At 38.5% G+C, this 19,387-nt stretch overlaps 2 protein-coding genes across 2 annotated transcripts; one reads left to right on the top strand and one right to left on the bottom strand.

Moving 5' to 3' along the window:
• Positions 1–604: 604 nt before the first annotated feature.
• On the bottom strand, positions 605–8,280 carry LOC137958533 (peroxisomal fatty acid beta-oxidation multifunctional protein MFP2). Its single transcript, XM_068805594.1, has 18 exons — positions 8,015–8,280; positions 6,087–6,158; positions 5,927–5,992; positions 5,787–5,843; positions 5,624–5,691; positions 5,405–5,486; positions 4,859–4,914; positions 4,453–4,755; positions 4,222–4,308; positions 3,936–4,110; positions 3,720–3,841; positions 2,726–2,889; positions 2,389–2,643; positions 2,181–2,302; positions 1,902–2,023; positions 1,126–1,274; positions 917–1,055; positions 605–817 (listed from the first exon to the last, which is right to left on the bottom strand). Exons 1-18 carry the CDS (start codon positions 8,109–8,111, stop codon positions 782–784), a joined length of 2,172 nt encoding a protein of 723 aa, XP_068661695.1. The 5' UTR covers positions 8,112–8,280; the 3' UTR covers positions 605–781.
• Positions 8,281–10,331: 2,051 nt separating this feature from the next.
• Positions 10,332–14,124, top strand: LOC137959888 (uncharacterized). Its single transcript, XM_068807295.1, has 3 exons — positions 10,332–10,751; positions 10,912–11,017; positions 13,876–14,124. Exons 1-3 carry the CDS (start codon positions 10,602–10,604, stop codon positions 13,956–13,958), a joined length of 339 nt encoding a protein of 112 aa, XP_068663396.1. The 5' UTR covers positions 10,332–10,601; the 3' UTR covers positions 13,959–14,124.
• The last annotated feature ends 5,263 nt before the right edge of the window (positions 14,125–19,387 follow it).

Genomic DNA, 19,387 nt, shown 5'->3' with positions numbered 1-19,387 from the left:
CAGTTCGAGGAAGAGTGTTAAAAAATACATCTAAGGTTATTTTGGTTATTTTACCATCCTAGGAGTATTTTAATTATTTTACCATTTCAATAATAAAATGTTCATGTACATAAAATGTGTAATTAAAAAGAAATAAAGAGATTAAAATTGACCATTTTTTTAATTTATAACTCAAAACACCTATTTAAAAGTATGTGAATTTGTACAGAATTCCCAACAAAACTTTTCACGCTCTTCAGAAATTTATTTTCTCGTCTCACCTTTTTCTCTCAATTTTCGACTCTTCCCTCACCTTACCCAAATCTGGATTTTTACAACGATGATGGCTAGGGCATTACTGGGATCTCGTACTTCCTCTGTTCTTTTCCTCTCTCTGAAACTTGGGCACGCTGCTGTGACCGTTCGATGAGTTTAGAGTTTGATTAAACCCTAACTAGTTTTCCTCTATCCTGATTTCGCTCGGTAGGGCAAACTTCACACAGTGCCTTCTCACGGGAACGGTTTTGAATTTACGATTCTCAGAGAACAAATTAAGCTTTACCATCCAAGTCCACAGAAGTGCAAGCAACATCATCTAAATGGTTTTTTTGTTGAGGTAAGAACACAATGAAATTGAGTGCTTTATTAGTATAGCTGCTCTCCAACAACCGACTCGACAGAGGATATATATTAAATCCACAAGAAAACTACCGTCTCCTGTTCTAGATGCTTGACATTTTCTTATTACACAAGGACATGGCCTTATAGCTGTGTAGACATGATCGATTGAAGAAGATGAGATCTACATTCGAGACCTAGTCTGGTCGTCTTGGGCAGCCTGCATCAGTTTAGTAGATTGTATACCCAAATCAGCAACCGAGCAGATATCGAATCCAAAAAAAAGAACTGGGATTGAGGGAAGGAAACAGAATCTCACCAATGAGACGCCTCTGGCAGCTCTTTCTACCAAGTAAGCACATGGCTTGAAGAAGTCACCGTATGCCTTCCTCCATTCCTCTAAACGTGAACAAATGTATTTGCTGCCGAGAGAATCGGCCCAAAACATGATGCCACCCCTGAATAGAAATTGAAACCAAGTTAACTGTGATCAATCTCAGAAGCTCCTAAGGTAAGAAAAGCACTGACCTGTATGGAGGAAAACCCATGCCCATTACAGAGGCAATGTCAAGGTCGGATGCTTTGACTGCAATTCCCTCTGCTAGGACTCGACAGGCCTCATTTACCACAGGGAAGAAGATCATCTCTATGATATCCTTATCTGATAACTTTATTAACTGCAAAAACACCACAAAAAGAAAAAGAAGCCATAAGCTCTGGTCCATGCTTCAGTAATGACAGAGGATATATGTAAAAGAGGAAAGAAGAAGAAAAAAGAGGAAAAGAAAGAATTTGGAAAGAAGGGGGCTTGCAGCTCAGTGATATAAGAACTGCGAGTCTCTAAGCACTACAGCTACACCAATAGTAGAATATCTAGTAAACCGAATGCACCTATTACAGTTTCAAATGCAAACCTTATTATCAATTTAGTATTTTTTATTTTTTTTTGTTGGGTAGAAGTGAAAAAATCCGTGCCACCAGTTCAATTACCAGATTAGTTTTTACAACATTATTCTTCCAGATGGAACAAGTTGCAACTAAGCTCTCTAACAAACTTCTCTACATAGACAACAAATTAGCATTGCATGTATCTAACAATGGATAATCAGTGTACAGGTTAATGCCTCTGCATATGACATGTGGACCAACCAATCAGGACACTTAATACAGATAACCAGATAGCTCCATTTCAGGTATGCTTTTTATGGATCAAAGATGTCAACCATATATCACATGTACACGTGTGTGTGTGTGTGTGTGTGTGTGTGTGTGTGTGATTGTGAGAGAGAGAGAGAGAGAGACACCTTGGGATCAACAGATACACCAGTAATGCTTCTTGCTTTCTCTATGTACTTCCTGATTTCAGGATCAGGACTTGCCTTTCGCTTATTGTCATAAATATAAAAACCCTTGCGAGTGGTTTCACCTGAGAGAAGTAAGTCGGAGTATGTACCGTTAATGCATAAACTCGAGACATCAAATTGTATCACAAAAATGAGTTGCCCAGAAACAGTGTAATGCAAAAAGCAACAAAAACAAATTTAAAAAGAAAAGAAAAAAGAAAACCAAATGGTTCTCCTCACCTGCCCTCTTGTCCTCAACCATTAGAGGCATCAAAGCTGATTTATGGCTTCTATCAGGGAAGTTCTCAATAAACTGAATACCCGTTGCAATTGCCACACCAAAACCAACCAAATCAACCATTCTACAAAGGAGAAGACAACAAATTAAAATCCATCAAAATGATGAAAAAGAAAAAGGCTGTAGAATACATGTGATGATCTCTATTACCTGAATGGGCCCATTGGCATACCAAATTTGGTAATTGCCAGATCAATGCGATAAACATCTAAACCATGATCAACTAACAAGAATGCTGACTGTGAGTATGGGAAAAACATTCTGTTAACGGCAAATCCAGTACAGTTCCCAACGACAACTGGAGTTTTGCGAATCTTCTTCCCAACATCTAATAGGTCGACAATAACTTGAGGAGAGGTCTTTTGAGTACGGACTATTTCAAGCAGTGGCATGACATGAGCAGGACTGAGATGAACATACATTAGTAAAGCATACAGGATTATGTGAAGAAAATATTGGAAGCGCTTGGGAAAGCTTATCCAATTACCTAAAGAAATGAGCACCAACAATTCGACCATGAGACTTCGTCCTTTCTCCAATCAAATTCAAGTCAATAGTGGAAGTATTACTGGCAAGGATACAATGTGATGGGCAGTACTTCTCAAGATCAGCAAAAATTTGTTGCTTCAACGAAACATTTTCAATGACTGCCTGATCCATGCAAAGCAGCCTCAGAACTAACATAGAAATCAAATGAGAAAAATTCATCATTAAGAAAGTTAAATTGGAAAACAGAGAGCCACTTAAAGCCCCCATAAGCTCTTCGATGAGTATATGATATGCAGCAACTCCAGTCCAACTGGAGGATCTAATCGTTGAGGGGCTATTGCAGAGTCTACTTTGGGCCTGTCTTACCCTTCTGATTCTATCAGCTGAAAGCAAACTGATTGCATATGACATTGAAACTTAAAGCTAATGATTCCCTTGGCAATTCAGGGAGGACTTAGTTTGGTAGTTTCTTTTGGAATTACAAGGGTGAAAATTTGCAATCCGTCCTGAGCATGGCTGATGCAATCTCTGCCAAGACCCATGCTTTGCTGCAGGGCATCACTCTGGCCTCCTGCAACCTTTCTGGGACTGTCATTGAAGGAGACTCGTCCTCAGTCATATCTTCGTGTTCCAAGGAAGAAGATCCTCCTTGACCACATCACTTGGGAAGGAACCTCTCTGACTGACATAGTAGTGAGTAGACATATTTTGTACTTGTTGTCATTTGAATTTTCCCAACAAAAAGGGGGCCTTGCAGTTTCCCTGGTTGTTTCCATCCTAACAAATTCTTTTCCATTTCTCAAAAAAAAAAAAAAAAAAGCTAATGATCAAATTAGGAGTAATTCAGTCAGTGAGATTCTAGACCAGGATTACCACTGAGACATGTCACGTCTAGGATTTCTTTTCAACACCCACACATATCTATTACTTCTCAAATTGTTCAAGACCAAAAAAAAAAAAAAAAAAAAAAGTACTTCAACTTGTTCACCAACCTCAATGACCATATCCACATCTTTGAAGCATTCATAGTCCAGAACACCTTTCAGAAGAGAAAAAGTTCTCTCAAACTTCTCTTGAGTCATTTTCCCTTTCTTCACACGACTCTGCAAATTAGCTGGAAATATGCATGGGTTTAGAAATTTCTACCAAAAGGTCATTGCCAGACACTGTTACACATAATCCTCCAGCAAAATAGAATATTATCTTACCTTTGACCCTTCCCATTCCTGCTTCCAGGAACTTTCCGTTCACCTCTTTTAGAAGTACGGGAATATTACTAAGAATAAGTGCTGTTGCTATTCCAGAACCCATTAATCCCCCACCAAGAATTGCTACTTTATTTATTCTTCTTGGTTTCAGACCCAGATCAGTGATCCCTGGAACCTACCAAAATTTTGAGTACCATTAAGTAGGCATCAACTTTGAAAGGTGAAACAAAATCAATTTAAAAAGTGTTCATAATGATTCATAAAATTTTAGATCTTAGCTTTGAACCTTTGAGGTTGCTCGTTGTGCTAAGAAAATATGCATAAGGCTCTTGCTGGTGTCAGATGCAATAAGTTGCTGCGAAGCCTCCCCTTCCTGCCAAAACCAGATAGAGGCACATGTTACCATTTTAATATTATAGAAAATGAATTCTCCTGAACCACATCACCCACTAGCAGCCTCCAGTTTAGAAACTATTGCAACTACTTCCTTATGCAATTTTTTGTTTAACGGAAGTACCTTAAGGAGTCCAGCACGTGGACCTGAGACAATGCCTGCCTCAATCACGTCAATGGTAACAAGTGGATGGTGAAGATTGGGAGCTCGTTTCCTAGCTTGAACACGAGCAAACTTAAGAATTTCCCTTGCCTCCCCTAAGGACTCTATCTTGTCACTTCTATAAAGGGTGAGCACCCATGGCTTTTTACGCTCCGAAATGTCCAGAGCCCACCTTTTTGCTGTCGCTAATAGTGCATCACGTGCAGCTATGGCATCTACAAGACCTGAGTCAAGTGCTTCTTCCCCTTTAATGGACTTGGACAACTATAAGTAGCAAGGGCACAATTGTGTTAGGCTGAAATTTTTCAAAAGCAAAATATGGCTCAAAAACATTTGTTTGTGTGTAGAAACAATTTTGACAGCATACCAGCATCATTTCAAGAGCCTTAGAGAGGCCTACCAGACGAGGAAGCCGCTGGGTTCCTGAGAACATTCAATAGCTCACATTGTAAGTAAAACCGGGAAGTGGCCCAGAAAATAGAAGTTATTGGAGCTTCTACATCCAAACAGCATTATTTTAAGCAAATTTAGTTGAAACACATGGAAGCACAGATCAATTGCTAATTGGTGGTTTGGAGAGTTTTCAATATAAAAAACCCTCATGGATGAGGCAAAAAATTTCTGAAAAATTTGTTAAGCATTATATTAACCATTTTATGAAATGCCAAGCGAGAAAAAATAGTCCATTTATGAAGTACCTACCTTACTCAATGGTCCTGAACAGCTTAGATGCAAAGAACATTAAAATGGGCATGGAATGAGCATACAGCATTCTGTCTCATTTAGCCTCACCCAGATGTTCCCACCCTATGATATGATATCTTAGTATTTTACACCCTCTTGTGGGGTATATTAACATTTGTTACAAAATTGGGATATGTGTCTACTGCGGATAAGTAGCAGATAATTGTACCTCCAAGTCCAGGAAGGATTCCAAGTTGAAGTTCAGGCAAGCCTAGCTGAGCATTGGATGTAGAAATTCGTGCATGGCAAGCCTAGAACATCGGTTTTAGCGTGTTAACACAAATCAACTACTAATAACAGCAGCTGTAATAGTATCAATTCTTATATTAAAACAGTAACGTTTAAAATTAAAAAGATAAATCAACAATTTCAGGTTTCTCAAACAGACCATTGCAAGCTCTAGTCCTCCACCTAGTGCAAGTCCATCTATAGCCGCCACAGAAGGTTTTCTTCCAGCTATCAATTATAACAACCAGGAGACACTCTATCAGGATGCAAGTCAACAAAAGATGGTTTTAATCATGATAGGTGGGTTACCAGCCAACAAGTACCTTCAAATGTATCAGAAAATACATCTATTGATATATAACCAGGTTTAACCTGCTTCACTGTATGACAAAAAAAGCAGCAAAGAATTAATTAAAGAAGGAAATCATTTTTAAAACTTCATGATATAAGTAATCATCTGTACCTTTCCCCTCTCGAATGCTACTAAAGGCTGTGATATCAAATCCCCCAGAAAATTTGCCCCCAGAACCTGCTCACATATTCAAGATGTGGGTTTTAAGATTTAGCCACTATGTTTGTGCCATTTGCACAAAAGAATTAGAGATGTCAAATGCTTCAACTACCTGTAAGAACAATCGCTTTCACATCATCTCTTTGCAGGGCTTCTTCATAATGATCCTTTAAGCTGTATAATACTGGCAAATAGAGAAATAAATCAAGATATAAGTAGAATGCCAAAAAAGGAGGAAGCAACAGCACATCCATCTTATGAGACGAAAGCATCAAATTCCCTTTGTACAATTTCACCTGGTTGTGAGAAAATGCACAACTCAAAGAAACAAATTATCTGAAATTAAGCTTTCTTAAGTCGCTCACACAAATTGTAGGTGTCCATATTTTGCTAGATAGGAACACAAAAGCCATGAAAGTTCATCAATGGATGTACCATAAGTTGAAAGGAATAAGTGCATATAACTAAAGCAGCATGGAAAAGAGATGTCTGCACCACAATCACAATACCACAACTCTAATTTTTACATGAAGTATGATTTGCATATTTGAGAGATAGACAACATTGAACCATCAAAATGAAAGATTTGAGTGGAAAAGGTTTACTGCAGCTCCGGACCAATCCCATTGGCTTTCACCAAGTTGGTCGGAACTATGCCTTTAGAATTTCGAAGTAGAACTGAAATTATAGTCTCTGGTAGGTAGGTAAAATCCATGGATTTGGTCCAGTTCCATTCAATGTGACATATCTCATGAGGATGCAGCTTTTGAGTCTAATAGACATAAAGTGCAGATAACTGAATACTTCATGGTGGCACAGTCTTCAGACTTTTACGTGGTTACTATTTAAAAATTTTAAAGTTAATTATCAAATAGTTGATGTCTTTAGACTTGCTGCTTGTCTGAATCTTGAAGAACTTGAAACCAGTAACGGTATCAAAACGCTATCATTGTAAAACTAATCAATCTAACATCCTAATCCCCTCTGATCCCACATAAATTTAGAAGTTCAGAATTTTCAGCAAGTTATGAGCCAAACCACTTCATATGTTGATATACTGCAACTAAATCAATAATTCACTGAAAGTCGTAGGCCTTATGTTTTAGTATTATTTTTGCTTACTTGATTATTCTCCTTAAAAACAGGCCTCTCTGTCCCAGATTAGACAAGCCCATAATAAAACTTTAATATCCATCACTATTCTCAAGTCAACTCACAGTATATGTCCACACCTTGGTTAAACATCACTAAAATAAGAAAAGAAGATCTCAAGTGACCCTCCATAACATCTAGGCAGTTCTCCCACAACCTTTGTTTGGAAACTATTGTGCGCTTCAAGAGTTCAATTTTCAAATATTTAAATTGCAGGTAATTGGGCACTCACAAAACCAATAGTGCCTTGCTCTTTAGACCTCACGATTGGATCATATTCAATAATATGTATTTCCCAACAAATAAGGTCTAGCTCCATTCGTAAATCTTGAAACCGGCCAAATATGGTAAGGAATTCAACTAAAATTCAAGCTCAGAACACCAGAGTCTTCCCGTGGAATCCTACAGAAATTTAGCACCTCAACTATGCAAGCGAAAAATACTCCAAACAAGTTTTGCAGTGGACTAAGATCAATTCAGCATTTTTTTTTTCTCCACCAAGTAACGATGCAATCAAAGACCACTTCAAGCAGAGCCCGTATGGACTAAGTTGAAATGATCATGGCTCCAATAAAAGTATTCATTACGTCTACACAGAAAAACCGAGGATAAAAACGTATAACCAAAAGTCAAACACGCAGCGAAGAACCAAACTAGGAGACAAATAATTGAAACAAAAACAAGCCACAAGGGAAACCCATTGAAGATGAACGCTAGTATAAAGAATACAATACCGCATAGAAAGAGCAAAGGGCATAGTCCATTAGAAAAATTAAATTCCTCAAACAAATCAAACAAGTGCCCAGGTGCATGAAAACAGGGGAGAGAAAAGATCAGCCAACAGCAATGCAGGCGATCCATAGGAAACAAAAACTTGTGGACAATTACCATCAAAAGAGAGCGAATTAACAGGTGGGTGAACGATGGTTATGACAGCCACTCCATCAGCTCCCACCTCCATCGTCGTTCTCCCCTTGCTTCCCATCTTCCCCGTTCTCTCCTCACCCTATCGCTACAGTTCTGCTGATATGGTAGTCGGGCAATGGCGGAACAGGTTTTTTCTTGAGGCGGCAGTGAAAGTAGACGTAAGACGGCGAAGGGACGTTTGTTAGCAAGCCGAGATTGGACTTCGTTTCTGTGGAATAAGTCATAAGAGATATATATAGATTACGGAATCGTGGCACAAACGATAAGATAAAATTGACGGTTTGTATTGAGAATAGGAAACTTGCTGCAAAGACCAAAAAGCGCGACCTTGAAGAAGGGGAAGATGCGTAAGCCAGAAAAACAAACACCTCCGGGTTTATGTTCCCGAGGTGATCGCTGCTCGCTGCCCGCTTCTCGATGTGGACATAATTTTATTTAATTATCATCAAAATATTTATTTTTTATGAGCTTATGATATAATAACATTATTATGAATAAAAAGATATATTAATAGTTTAATTTTTGTAAGAAAACAGCCGAGATATTAAAACCGCAATTAAACTGATTCATTTATAATTAGTATAAAGATTTATTATTTTCTTTAATATGATAATAATAAAAAAATTGATAATTTTGGTCCCTTTTCCCATCAAAGCCGCCCATAAAGTGTGCCTCCTTCCCACGCTTTAAAGAATGTGAACTAATATTTCAGACATGTTTCCTCTTGGAAGAAATGTTTCACCATATCTTAATATGAATCCCATTTGTTACTCTCACTGTTTCTACTGAATAATGTTTTTGGTATTATGATTTATTTTTATGATCAATTAAATATATATATATAAAAATAAAATTACTTAATAAAAATAAATAAATTACATGATAAAAATAAAATTTATGTAATAAGGTAGATATGGGACAAGAATTATTGGCTAATAAAAAAATTTAAACATAAAATAATAAAAATAGGAAATAAATTTATAGAAACCGTGGTTGGTGGTTGGCCAATAGAAACCCAGAAGCAAGAAAAGGTAGGAGCACATAGCTGCGAGGGGAAACTCTCATCAATGTGCCATAAGACCCACACATTTGAAAGACCCATAAAAAGCAGTTTCATTCATAAATGATGCATGACTCGAACGTTCTGCGAGGGCAAACTCTCATCAATGTGCATAAGACCCACACATTTGAAAGACCCAGAAAAAAAAAAGTTTCATTCATAAATGATGCTTGAGTCGAACGTTTGCTCCATTTCTAGAGTGTACGTACTACCCACGTCGTTTATAGGTATGACTGACACGAGGAAGCTTACCATACAATTTTAGGAATAGCAATATCCTAATGGCCGTTATAAACAAATTTGGTCCATGTAAGAAGTTTTACCCGTATCTTTCATTTAACCTCATTAAGTAAACCTAAATCATTTAAAACAAGTAGAATATCATTTACATATAGGACTAAGAAAATTATTTTACTTCCACCGAATTTATAGAATGCTTGTTTGACCCCCATATATAGATTTCACAAGCTTACAAACCAAGTGATCACTCCCTTTTGAAATAAAACCATTTCGTTGTTTCATGTAAACTTTTTTCTCTAAAAAAAAATAGGGTGGTTGGGAAAAGAGCTTCTAGACGAGTGGCGAAAGCAATGAAGAAATATATCGGAACTTCAAATCCTAAAAAATGTCACAAACTCTATCAACATTGTAATAAAGCTTGCAACAAGTAGTCACTCTATCGTGATTCCCCAACACCTTGAGTTTCGAGTTAGCCTGAATCTCTATTCAAATTTTCTATTAAAGGTAGTAATAATCAATTATCTTCGCCACTACCTTGCCACCATGTTCGAAGCTTCTGTCAGATCAAATTTCCTCGTCAAACATCAAAATGAGACTAACGGTAAACCTAAATCTAGTCAACTAAGGAAGGTTGTTAAGTTATTCTAAGCTTAAATTCAAGTTATTATATAGAGATCGAATCAAAGGACCAAAATGGAGATGAGACCTCACATCACCTAAAATTTTGTAACATTTTTTTTGTTATTATACCTATATTGACAATAACATAAATTAGCTGATGCTATCAACATTTCAACTACCAATTTCTACAAATGAACCAAATTAGACCTAACCACCCTTTCAATGCGATGGTGGGGGCTCTCACCAAAAGAAAGAAGAAAAAAATTTACCTTGCCATCATACAAGTGTATAGAAGCCACGATACATTTCTCCGTCAATCATTGCAATGAAAATTTGAATTTTGAAAATAAAAAACTAAAAAATCTTGTCGCCTGAGTCTGATCAAACCTCACTCTTCTCTCTCCCACTGATCAAAGAAGGAAAAGTAACCCTATTTTGGGTTTTCCGTTTCAGGTTAATTTCCTTTAAAAAATCAGATTTTCACTGTTCTTAATTTCTTATCGACATTTGTAGTTATTTTATTCGGAGAAGGTAAGAGGAGGAGCGTAAAGGTGAAGGCAACTGAAAAGAAGGGAGTTTCAGCAAGCGGAGGAAAGAGTCTGAGCTTGTGCTTCGAGGAGAAGGAAGATGTCGGAGGACGGCAGGAGAACTAGAGGCAAGGTATCCCCGGACGACCGCAAGCCGCTGGCAACTGGTGCCGCTGCCCGGAAAGTCACCGTCAAGAGTGCTGATATGAAAGAGGACATGCAGAAAGAGGCTATTGACTGCGCTCTCGCGGTTGGTATCTTGCTGGGGATAGTTTCTTTTTTCTTTTAATTTTTTTTTACTTCTAAGTGACTTTTCTATCCTTGTGCTGATCGATCTTCATACTGGTCTTGGTTGCTTATTTTTTATTGATCTTTGGGTTCTCATGGAACAAATGAAACGGATTGGGCAGGCTATTGAGAAGCATAATGTGGAGAAGGACATAGCTGAGAACATCAAGAAGGAGTTCGATAAGAGGCATGGGGCTACCTGGCATTGCATCGTCGGTCGCAATTTCGGTATTTTTTAGCTTAATCTTTTAGTTGGATGCCTTGAATTTGTTATTTCTTCGTTTCGGTTGCTTGCTAGTTCACGGTTTATTTCTTTTAAAATCTATGCGGTCCGCAATCGTTTTTTGAACTTAATGGGAGTTGTTACTTTGTCTGAGCATCTCACCCTCCTTGGCTTCTGCTCGCTGGAGCCCATAGATATATTGCTTCTTGTTTAAGTGTTCGAAATTACTGTTTTGCGGGAAATGGTTCGGAAATTCATGATGCCAGTGACCCTTGCTCAATTATCAGGAAATCTGATTAACGAGATCTTAGAAATGCAATTCTTGTGAAAATTCGGCGAACAAGTAACTCCTCTTCTCTTCTTCAGTTGGAAATAATCGGTGAGAACTTTATTTGTGAACTTAGAAATCGGCAGCCACTACCATACTGAATGGTGGATATTTTTCTTGTTTATTAGTGAGGAACCATGCTTTTGAAAAATTTGACTGCACTGTGGTGCATTTCTTATATAACTTGGAGGTATGTCTTTCACTGTGGTGCATTTCTTATATTACTTGGAGGTATGTCTTCTTGTTGCACCTACACAAAAGCTTCGAAAAGTCTTGCTTGGACAGATTTGCACAAAAAGTAGTTACTCTGGTCAAATCCATGATCACCTTTGTAGTCTGGGCATGTCACTTTTAAAGTATGTGTTTGCTACATTCGTGCAGCAGCTTCAGATAATTCTGACATTATATCAAAACTGCATTTCTTGCGTCATGATTATGATATCCTAGTAGATACACGCTCACCTGTATTAATGTACAAGATCATGGGCTGGATTACAAAATGATCTTTAACAAAGTCCCTATCCTATTGCCTCCAAATTTATTGTAAAGCACTCTAGCTATGTGCCACAGCCATGAAGTTTTTCGTAAGGAGATTTTGATTGTTGTTGCGCGTTGTTAGTAGAGTTAATGTTGTGTCAGTTCCTCCCAAAATGATTAGCGGAAGCCAGGAGACCTTTTTAAGTCCAATCGACACACATTTCGGACACCTAGTCTGTAAATGTGGAGCACTTACGACTACAGATTGGGGAAAGCATGGACACACAGCTTGGTTCAAGACGTGGAGGATATACACACTCTGTCCATAGAGAACACACACAGAGGGCACATATCACACAAACTTGGGCTTTGTTAGGTGCAAATGTAATGTTAAAGGCGGTTGGTTCCTTCTTAAATGATAAGTCAAAGGTAGGTCTCTTCCAAAGTAGTAAGCATAGGATTTCTTCTAGCCGAAACCGGTACTCAATTGTTCTGCAACACCCAACAACACTCACTTAAGACTAGTCTAAGGCATAGAGCATGTGCATCCATAGACTGGGTGTTTTTCTTTTTTACCTGCCAACCAATAAGAAAGAAGTTCTGTATCTACGCGATAATCTATTTATTTCTCTTATTCATATTAGAAATTGTGTTTTTTATTTTGAAAAATTCATGATGACGTTCATAATTACATTATCAGTTGTCTTAATACAGTTTGTTGTGGTTATGTACTTGATTTCTCCTGCATTCTGCTCCGTAATTTACTTCTTCCATTGGTGCTCATCAAGTCTTTCAATGTCACTTTCGCACATGTATGTTCTACTTGTTTCTGTATCCACTTATCTAAATGCAGTTTTTAGAAATTTTTTAAAAAAGTGGTGATTAAACTTCTTTAAATTCAAGTGGGCAAATTTCAACTGCCCTTGCCCTATCATATTCTCATTCTATTTGGCAACCTTTATGGTACCAGTCACCAATAATTATTTATTTTATTATCTAGCAAAAGAATGATGTTGTTTCTGTTTCAAGAACCTGAAATTTTTCGTGTGGAACAATTTTGGATTACCATCCTTCACTAGTATGTTATGAACTTTGAATACTTTATCGCTTCACTGGAGTCATACCAGGGGTTTTAAGTCCACATTCACAAAATTCTTTTTCACATCAAAAAATTTCCTGACATGCAACTTTTATCAGTGAACTATCAGTAAGCTGTTTCAAATGTGTCCTATAGCAATTGGATCTCAGAACAATTTCTGAAGGAAATTGCCTTAAAAAATAGAAGGAAATTGTTTCAAATTGTTGCTGTCGATTTAATAGTTAGGCTGATTTATTTTCTTTCGATTGTCTCTCTTGGTGAATAGCACTCATCTGGATCACACTGCTGTTGTTGGCTATTCTTATACTACCTGTATAAGTCCTAATCTCCAAAGCAATATCAACTGAGCAGGGTTAACCCTGAATAATGGAATATACAACTCATAGTTGCTGAGGTAGTTTCTTAGCATACCTGGAGGGTCTATTTTGACCAATTCATAGGAATAAGGCATCCCCACTTTGTATGATTGTCTTCTGATAACTATTTAGCAAACAGGTATTGCTTGTGTCGTAATGGCGCTCTTCTGATAGCGTATGGGTAAAAAAATAATAAAGCTGAGCCATGGGTACAGTTTCTCTCATATATTTGCCATTGTTAGATATTTGCTATCCACTAAGGATAACAATCGACATATAAATACAAGATAGACTCAAACTCAAAACTCTAAAGAGTTGTAATCACATACAGTCTCTGTTGTAATTCTATAAATAGTGTACACCTGATTAGTAATAATTACGACAAATATTATTCTTAATTCCTAAATTCAATATACATTGCTGTCAACCCAAACTGTGGGGTGCTTTTTACAACAGGTTAGAGGGTATCTTAGCCATGGTGATGGTTATGTTTGTTTTTGTATGTTGGCAGAGGCCACAGGCATTCACATTTTGTATTTCTTTCCATTTGCATTGTTAATCCCTTGTAATCATTTTCATCTTTCGTCGGTTATTTATGTGCAGGATCATATGTTACCCATGAGACAAACCACTTTGTGTACTTCTATTTGGAACAAAAGGCTATCTTGTTATTCAAGTCGGGGTAATGTGGTCTTGGCTTATGATGCCGTTGGTTATGATGCTTCAGCACCATCTGTATTAAGCTCTATAAAAGCCATACTGTTTCAGTTGTGTATATTTAACTCAGAAAAAGTAATCATAAATGGAATGGACTCCGAACTTCCCCTATTGATGAAGATTTTGGGTTCGAAAGCTGTTTGTGCAAAATCACATATGAGGAAATAACTTTTATAACTCTTTCCTGTGCTCTATTTCACGAGTATAAATTTTGTAAAATTATCTTAGGAAATTTATGGTTCTTTCCTCTTTGTCTCATACTCTCGCAATCCTCTTTAGTTCGGTCAAGTTGGTCCAGCACAAGAAGTATAGATTCCGTAGTTGTGAGCCATTCAGTGAAACGTCAGCTTTACTGAATGCCACTTAGGCACCACATAAGCGGGGGAGTTGGCTGGCACATTAATAACTTGTGTGCAGTAGGAACGCCATGTAAGCATAATATGATTTACATCATCTGACACATGGTAGGAGACTTGGTCCTGCCACATTAGACTTGTTATGATCTCATAGGGGAAAAACTTAATTTTTCCACGTGTCATGATCTCAAAGAATAACGACCTAGTTTGGCCACATGTCAACATTTAAGCAACACAAGTAGGAGAGTTGGCACATTCGTGGCATGTGCGCCAACAAGAATGCCATGTAGCATCATTTGAAACATGGTAGGAGACTTTGTCCTACGTATGAAAATCTTGACGAAAATAGACCTAGTCCTACCACATGTTACAGGGAAAGATTTAGTTCTGCCACATGTCACGATCTCAAAGAACAAAGATCTAATCACGCCACATGTCAACATCTAAGCAAACGAGGACTTGGTAAAAGAGAAATTTACTGAGAGAAAGGAGGGGGGATCAGAAATTTCTGGAGTTTCTTATGGTGGCATAGACAGAAATTTTTAAAAAGAAAATATTTTTTTAATAAGATTATTTTTTTTGTAATTTTATTTTTCTATTGATGGCATGAACAGTTCCTAAAAACAGTAAATCCAACTTTCGTTGGATCCATGCACGTTAGAAAAAGGCCCAGAATGACCCTGATAGAAAGTTTTGGAACCTTCAACACAATCATGGTTATCTGATTCCACAGAAGTTTCTCCATTCTTTCATCTCTGGTTTTGCTCTCCAGGACTGCTGAGAGCAAAAATGTCTGAAAGTTGTGATCGAAAATCTCATTCTGGACAACAAAACAATAAATGGGGTTACTGATCCGCACGGTGAATTGATCCGTCAAGCTTGGCTTTAGCTACCAGTTGCAGACAGGAAAGCAGGACCGGATTCTCATTTAATTTCGAAGCACAACCAGTGGGCATGGAGAGTACAGAAATTTACTTGAAAAGATGAGATGGACGGCACCGGGGTTGGTAGTGTCACCCAGAATTGAGTCGAGATACTCTTCCATATTCCTTTAAAAAAGCTCGTCAGAGAGCCAGAAAAATTCCTTGGATGCGGAGAGAGGACAGCGATTGTGTGGCAAAGCTTTGATGGAGCCTCTGACAGAGAAAAGATAACACAATCGCGAAATTAATCTACTGGATGCAAACGTCTGTGACAAATTTGTGCAGTAACAGGAGATGGGAGTCGCAGGAAACCTTCGCCAGCTCATGTGTCTCCTCGGAGGAGGCAAGGCATGGGAAGAAGATTATAAAAAAACATAAAAGAGTTTTAATTCTACAAATCTAATTAAATACAGCATAAGACAACATCTGCCCTTATCTCAACGTTGTTACAGACAGAATCACGCTCACCAGGTCTCGAGAGACCAAAGAAGGAAAAGAGAAAAAAAAAACAGGAAAACAAAGGAAAAACTCCCACCCCGACGGAAGAGAAAAACAAGCAAACGTACAAAACACTGGACAACCACCGGCAGCTCCGGTTTCTTACGAGGAGGCAAGCCGAGGCCAAATCAGAAACACCACTGAAACAAAAGAGTAGCTCCGTCAGTAGGCGAATAATCCTCCCCCGCGGTTTTTGGCGGTTTTGCGACGGCGAGACGATGAAGAAGCGGAAGCGGCGACAATCGAGCAGTTCTTTTCTCCGCTGACGTTCTCTTCGTCCATGAAAATCTGCCTACATCTGCACTCCACACTACAGAACGCTCTATCACCCCTGGAGGATACCAAGCAGATCGAGAAGACAAATTTCACAAAAGATTAATAAATATTAACCAATCAATGTTGATCAAGATGTACACATAAAATGAAACTCGGCAAAATAAAGTAATTAACCCATTAACAATCAGTCGCCAGGGACGTGAAATTAACAAACTCATGGGCGGGAGTCGCATACCTGTACATATAGATATCTTTTCCGGGAGACAGACGCTTCTTGCAGAGAAAACACTCGTCTAGAAAGGTCACGGCGGGAAGGGAATTAGCATAGGGAGAAATAGCAGCAGTAGACACAGAGGAAGAAGATGTTCTGGGGATGTTACTCTTAGTGATGACTTGCGGGCTCTTACTTGAATCCAGAAGAAGGCTCAAACCCACCATCTTCCTCATAAGAGGCCGCTGCTTTGATGTTTAGAGTTGGCCTTGAGCAGAAGAAAAAGAAGGATGGTAACCAAAAGCGACCGTGGGGCTCCCAGCGGGCGAGCAGTCGCAGCAGAGCACGGACGATGCAAAGGCCGGGCTTCTCTTAACTCGTAGTGCTGCTTTCGTTCCACGTAGCCTCGTCGTTCGTTTTTTATCCTTTCGTGTTTCAGTATAATTGGGTGTTCGTGGCTTCATAATCAAAGATTAGATGCAAGTTTAATTTATTGCTGCTCAGGTGTTTTGATGACGGCGCACAGGTGTGGGCTGTGGAGTGTTGGGGATATCAATTTTTGGGTCTTATCGGGGAGTGCTGATAAGGACCAGTTTGGAGCTGCATGTTTCGCGGTTAATGCGATAGGACCTTTGAGCTTTGATTTTTGCTTTGATTTTTGAGCTTTGAGCTACAGCCATGGAAATGGATTTGAGAATGCTGTCGTATATACTGGAACTCACTGTATTAACTGCCCTTTCATGGCTCCTGTGTATCGTCTTTCGACAATCTGTACCGTGTACTCGCTGATTGTCTCTGTGCTGTACCAATTGAGTCGTCCTTTGATCCAAGATAATATATGGCTTTGCTCATTTCTTTAGTTTTTCTCTTTCACAGGTCAATGGAATGGAGCCACGTTGTCGTCCTGTTATGCAATGTTCTGTGCCGGTGCTCTTCTGCATTGAAGGGGGAGCGAGTAAAGCCCTATGGATCGCATTAATGCGTAGATATCATATTTTTACTTTTATAATCGGTTACTGGGGGTAAATCAGCAAGTAATCCTCTTCTCTGCAATAAAATCTGTCCCATAATAGATGTGATTCTCGATCTGCCTTCTGGACAGGCCTACCCAGAAACTGTTGCCTGCTCAAGACCACTCATTTAGCTCGAACATGAATCAGAGAATCATTTAGGTGGGAGGTCTGTAAGTTTGCTGATTCTGTTGACAAAGGAAAGAGAGAGTAGCAGCTAAAGTGTAGGGATCGGGTTTCGGTGCATCGTTTTAGAATAGAATCGTTAGAAGAAGAAAGGTGTGTGTGATGTGATGTGCAGAAATGGCAAGCAGCACCACATCTTGGCATCACATCAGTGAAGAAGGCAGCAGGAGGAAGAGATGCTGCTGTAGGCCACATTCCATACACTTTAGGATCATGAGATGACACCATGATTCATGATTCCATGTCCAAATTTTCACCATCCCTGTCCTTCTTGCCTGTCGTAGATTGTTTACTCTTTACAGTCGATAATGTCTGAGGATCTGCGATGGGTTTGTGGACATCTCAGAGCCCAGCGGTGCGATTATTTCTTAGAAATTTTACTAATGATAAGACTAAGCGTCTCAGTGAGGAATCTCTCTTCTTGAAAATGAAATGACCCGTCTGTTTGAGCTGTTGAGCTTCCTTGCCTTTGCGCAGTCTACAGGACCTTGACAGTAATGGTAGTGGAACGTGTCTTCATCTACTACAAGGTATTTGAGGAGGTAACTGGCTTAAACTTCACTTCAAACCTACTCCAGTTTCATCGTCTGATAACTTGGTAGACAAATCGAGTTCCCATAATCTGACAAACACAGACAGAAATTATCACTTGGATCGACTTTCGAGCTAGAGATAAGATATCCTGGAAGTAGGTCTGCTAGTAATCTGATGCCAAGAAATGTAGCTCCAGGTCATGGAAGTACTTGAATTTACTGTAAGCGGAAAGCTTTCGAGTGGGTTCTTATATATACTACTCAGGCAGTTCGAGTAGTCGTCCAGCCACCAGAGTCTGCAAAAGAGTTGGTTCTCATAGCTGTGGCTGCTTAATAAAACCAGAAGCATTGAAGAAGACGACCTGTGCCAACTATATAATACTTTTCCAGCTTGGCTGGCTCAAATTAGCTGCATCAACCATCATTATACCAGGAAGTGATAGATAAAGAAAAGCTCCAACTCTTTTTCGTAATCAATTTCGATACGAAATCCTGAAAGCAATCTCTAAATGGACTTGGATAAAAGCTATTAAGGAATCACTAAAACAGTCTTATCTTCACAGTCACAGTTTACACCCGTCCTAATCTCTTAAAATCTGATAACATATTATACTCCCCAGTATAAATTATTCAAGTAGGATTATCACTGATGCATTTTATCGAACAGCTGAGCAAACATGAATGCTTAAAAAATATAATCAAACAGCCGCAAGAAAAAAAGCTACTCATGTGTGAAGGGTTGTCACTTCAACAAGGTTGTGTTGAGTAGTGCCAATTTGTTCTCTTATTACTGCTTCTGTCGTTATTGCTTTTGTTTTTCTCTTCTGGTCAACAAACCAGTTTGATTCTTTGAAATTCTCTGTTTGCACTTGAAGTGATCGATCGGTGGCTGCCATTAATGGTTCAGAAGTTCAAAAGCTTGAGAATGGGAGAGGCTTTCGAACTGTGGTGGGAGCAGAACTATGGTGGAGGTATCTGATCTCTACTCTTTATTCGTTTTATTCTTTTAGTTTATAAGCTAATAAACAATTCTTCGTCCTCTCTTTCTGTGGCAGTTTTCCTTTCTGTAAGTGCATTCAAAAGGGTCTCTAATGGGGTATATGGGATTAGTTCCAATGAATCTGGTTCCATGATCTCCCTATAATTTTCACTTTTCAGCGATATTGTTTTTCTTTCGAATATACACTTTTCTGTCTTTCTACTAATGATTTTGCAAGTTTTGGCTAGACCCAACATTAGAAAAAGGATGGAAAGTGGTCTCAAACTATTTTTTATATTAGAGTTTGTGGTTTGGGTTAAGTGTTGTGTTTTCCGTATTTTACAGACCGATTTTTTGGATTGTATTAATTAGGCGTCTGACTCAGAACTCCGAAATTAAGCGTATTTAAACAAGAGTAGTACTAGG

The sequence above is a fragment of the Aristolochia californica genome, unplaced genomic scaffold (genome assembly GCF_029961685.1).
Source record: "Aristolochia californica isolate CCGP_79_NKW_82.1479 unplaced genomic scaffold, dmAriCali1.0.hap1 SCAF_3, whole genome shotgun sequence".
In the NCBI taxonomy this organism is placed as follows: Eukaryota; Viridiplantae; Streptophyta; class Magnoliopsida; order Piperales; family Aristolochiaceae; genus Aristolochia; species Aristolochia californica.
The sequence above is the reverse complement of the archived record's forward strand: the minus strand, read 5'-3'. Positions and strand labels throughout refer to the sequence as shown.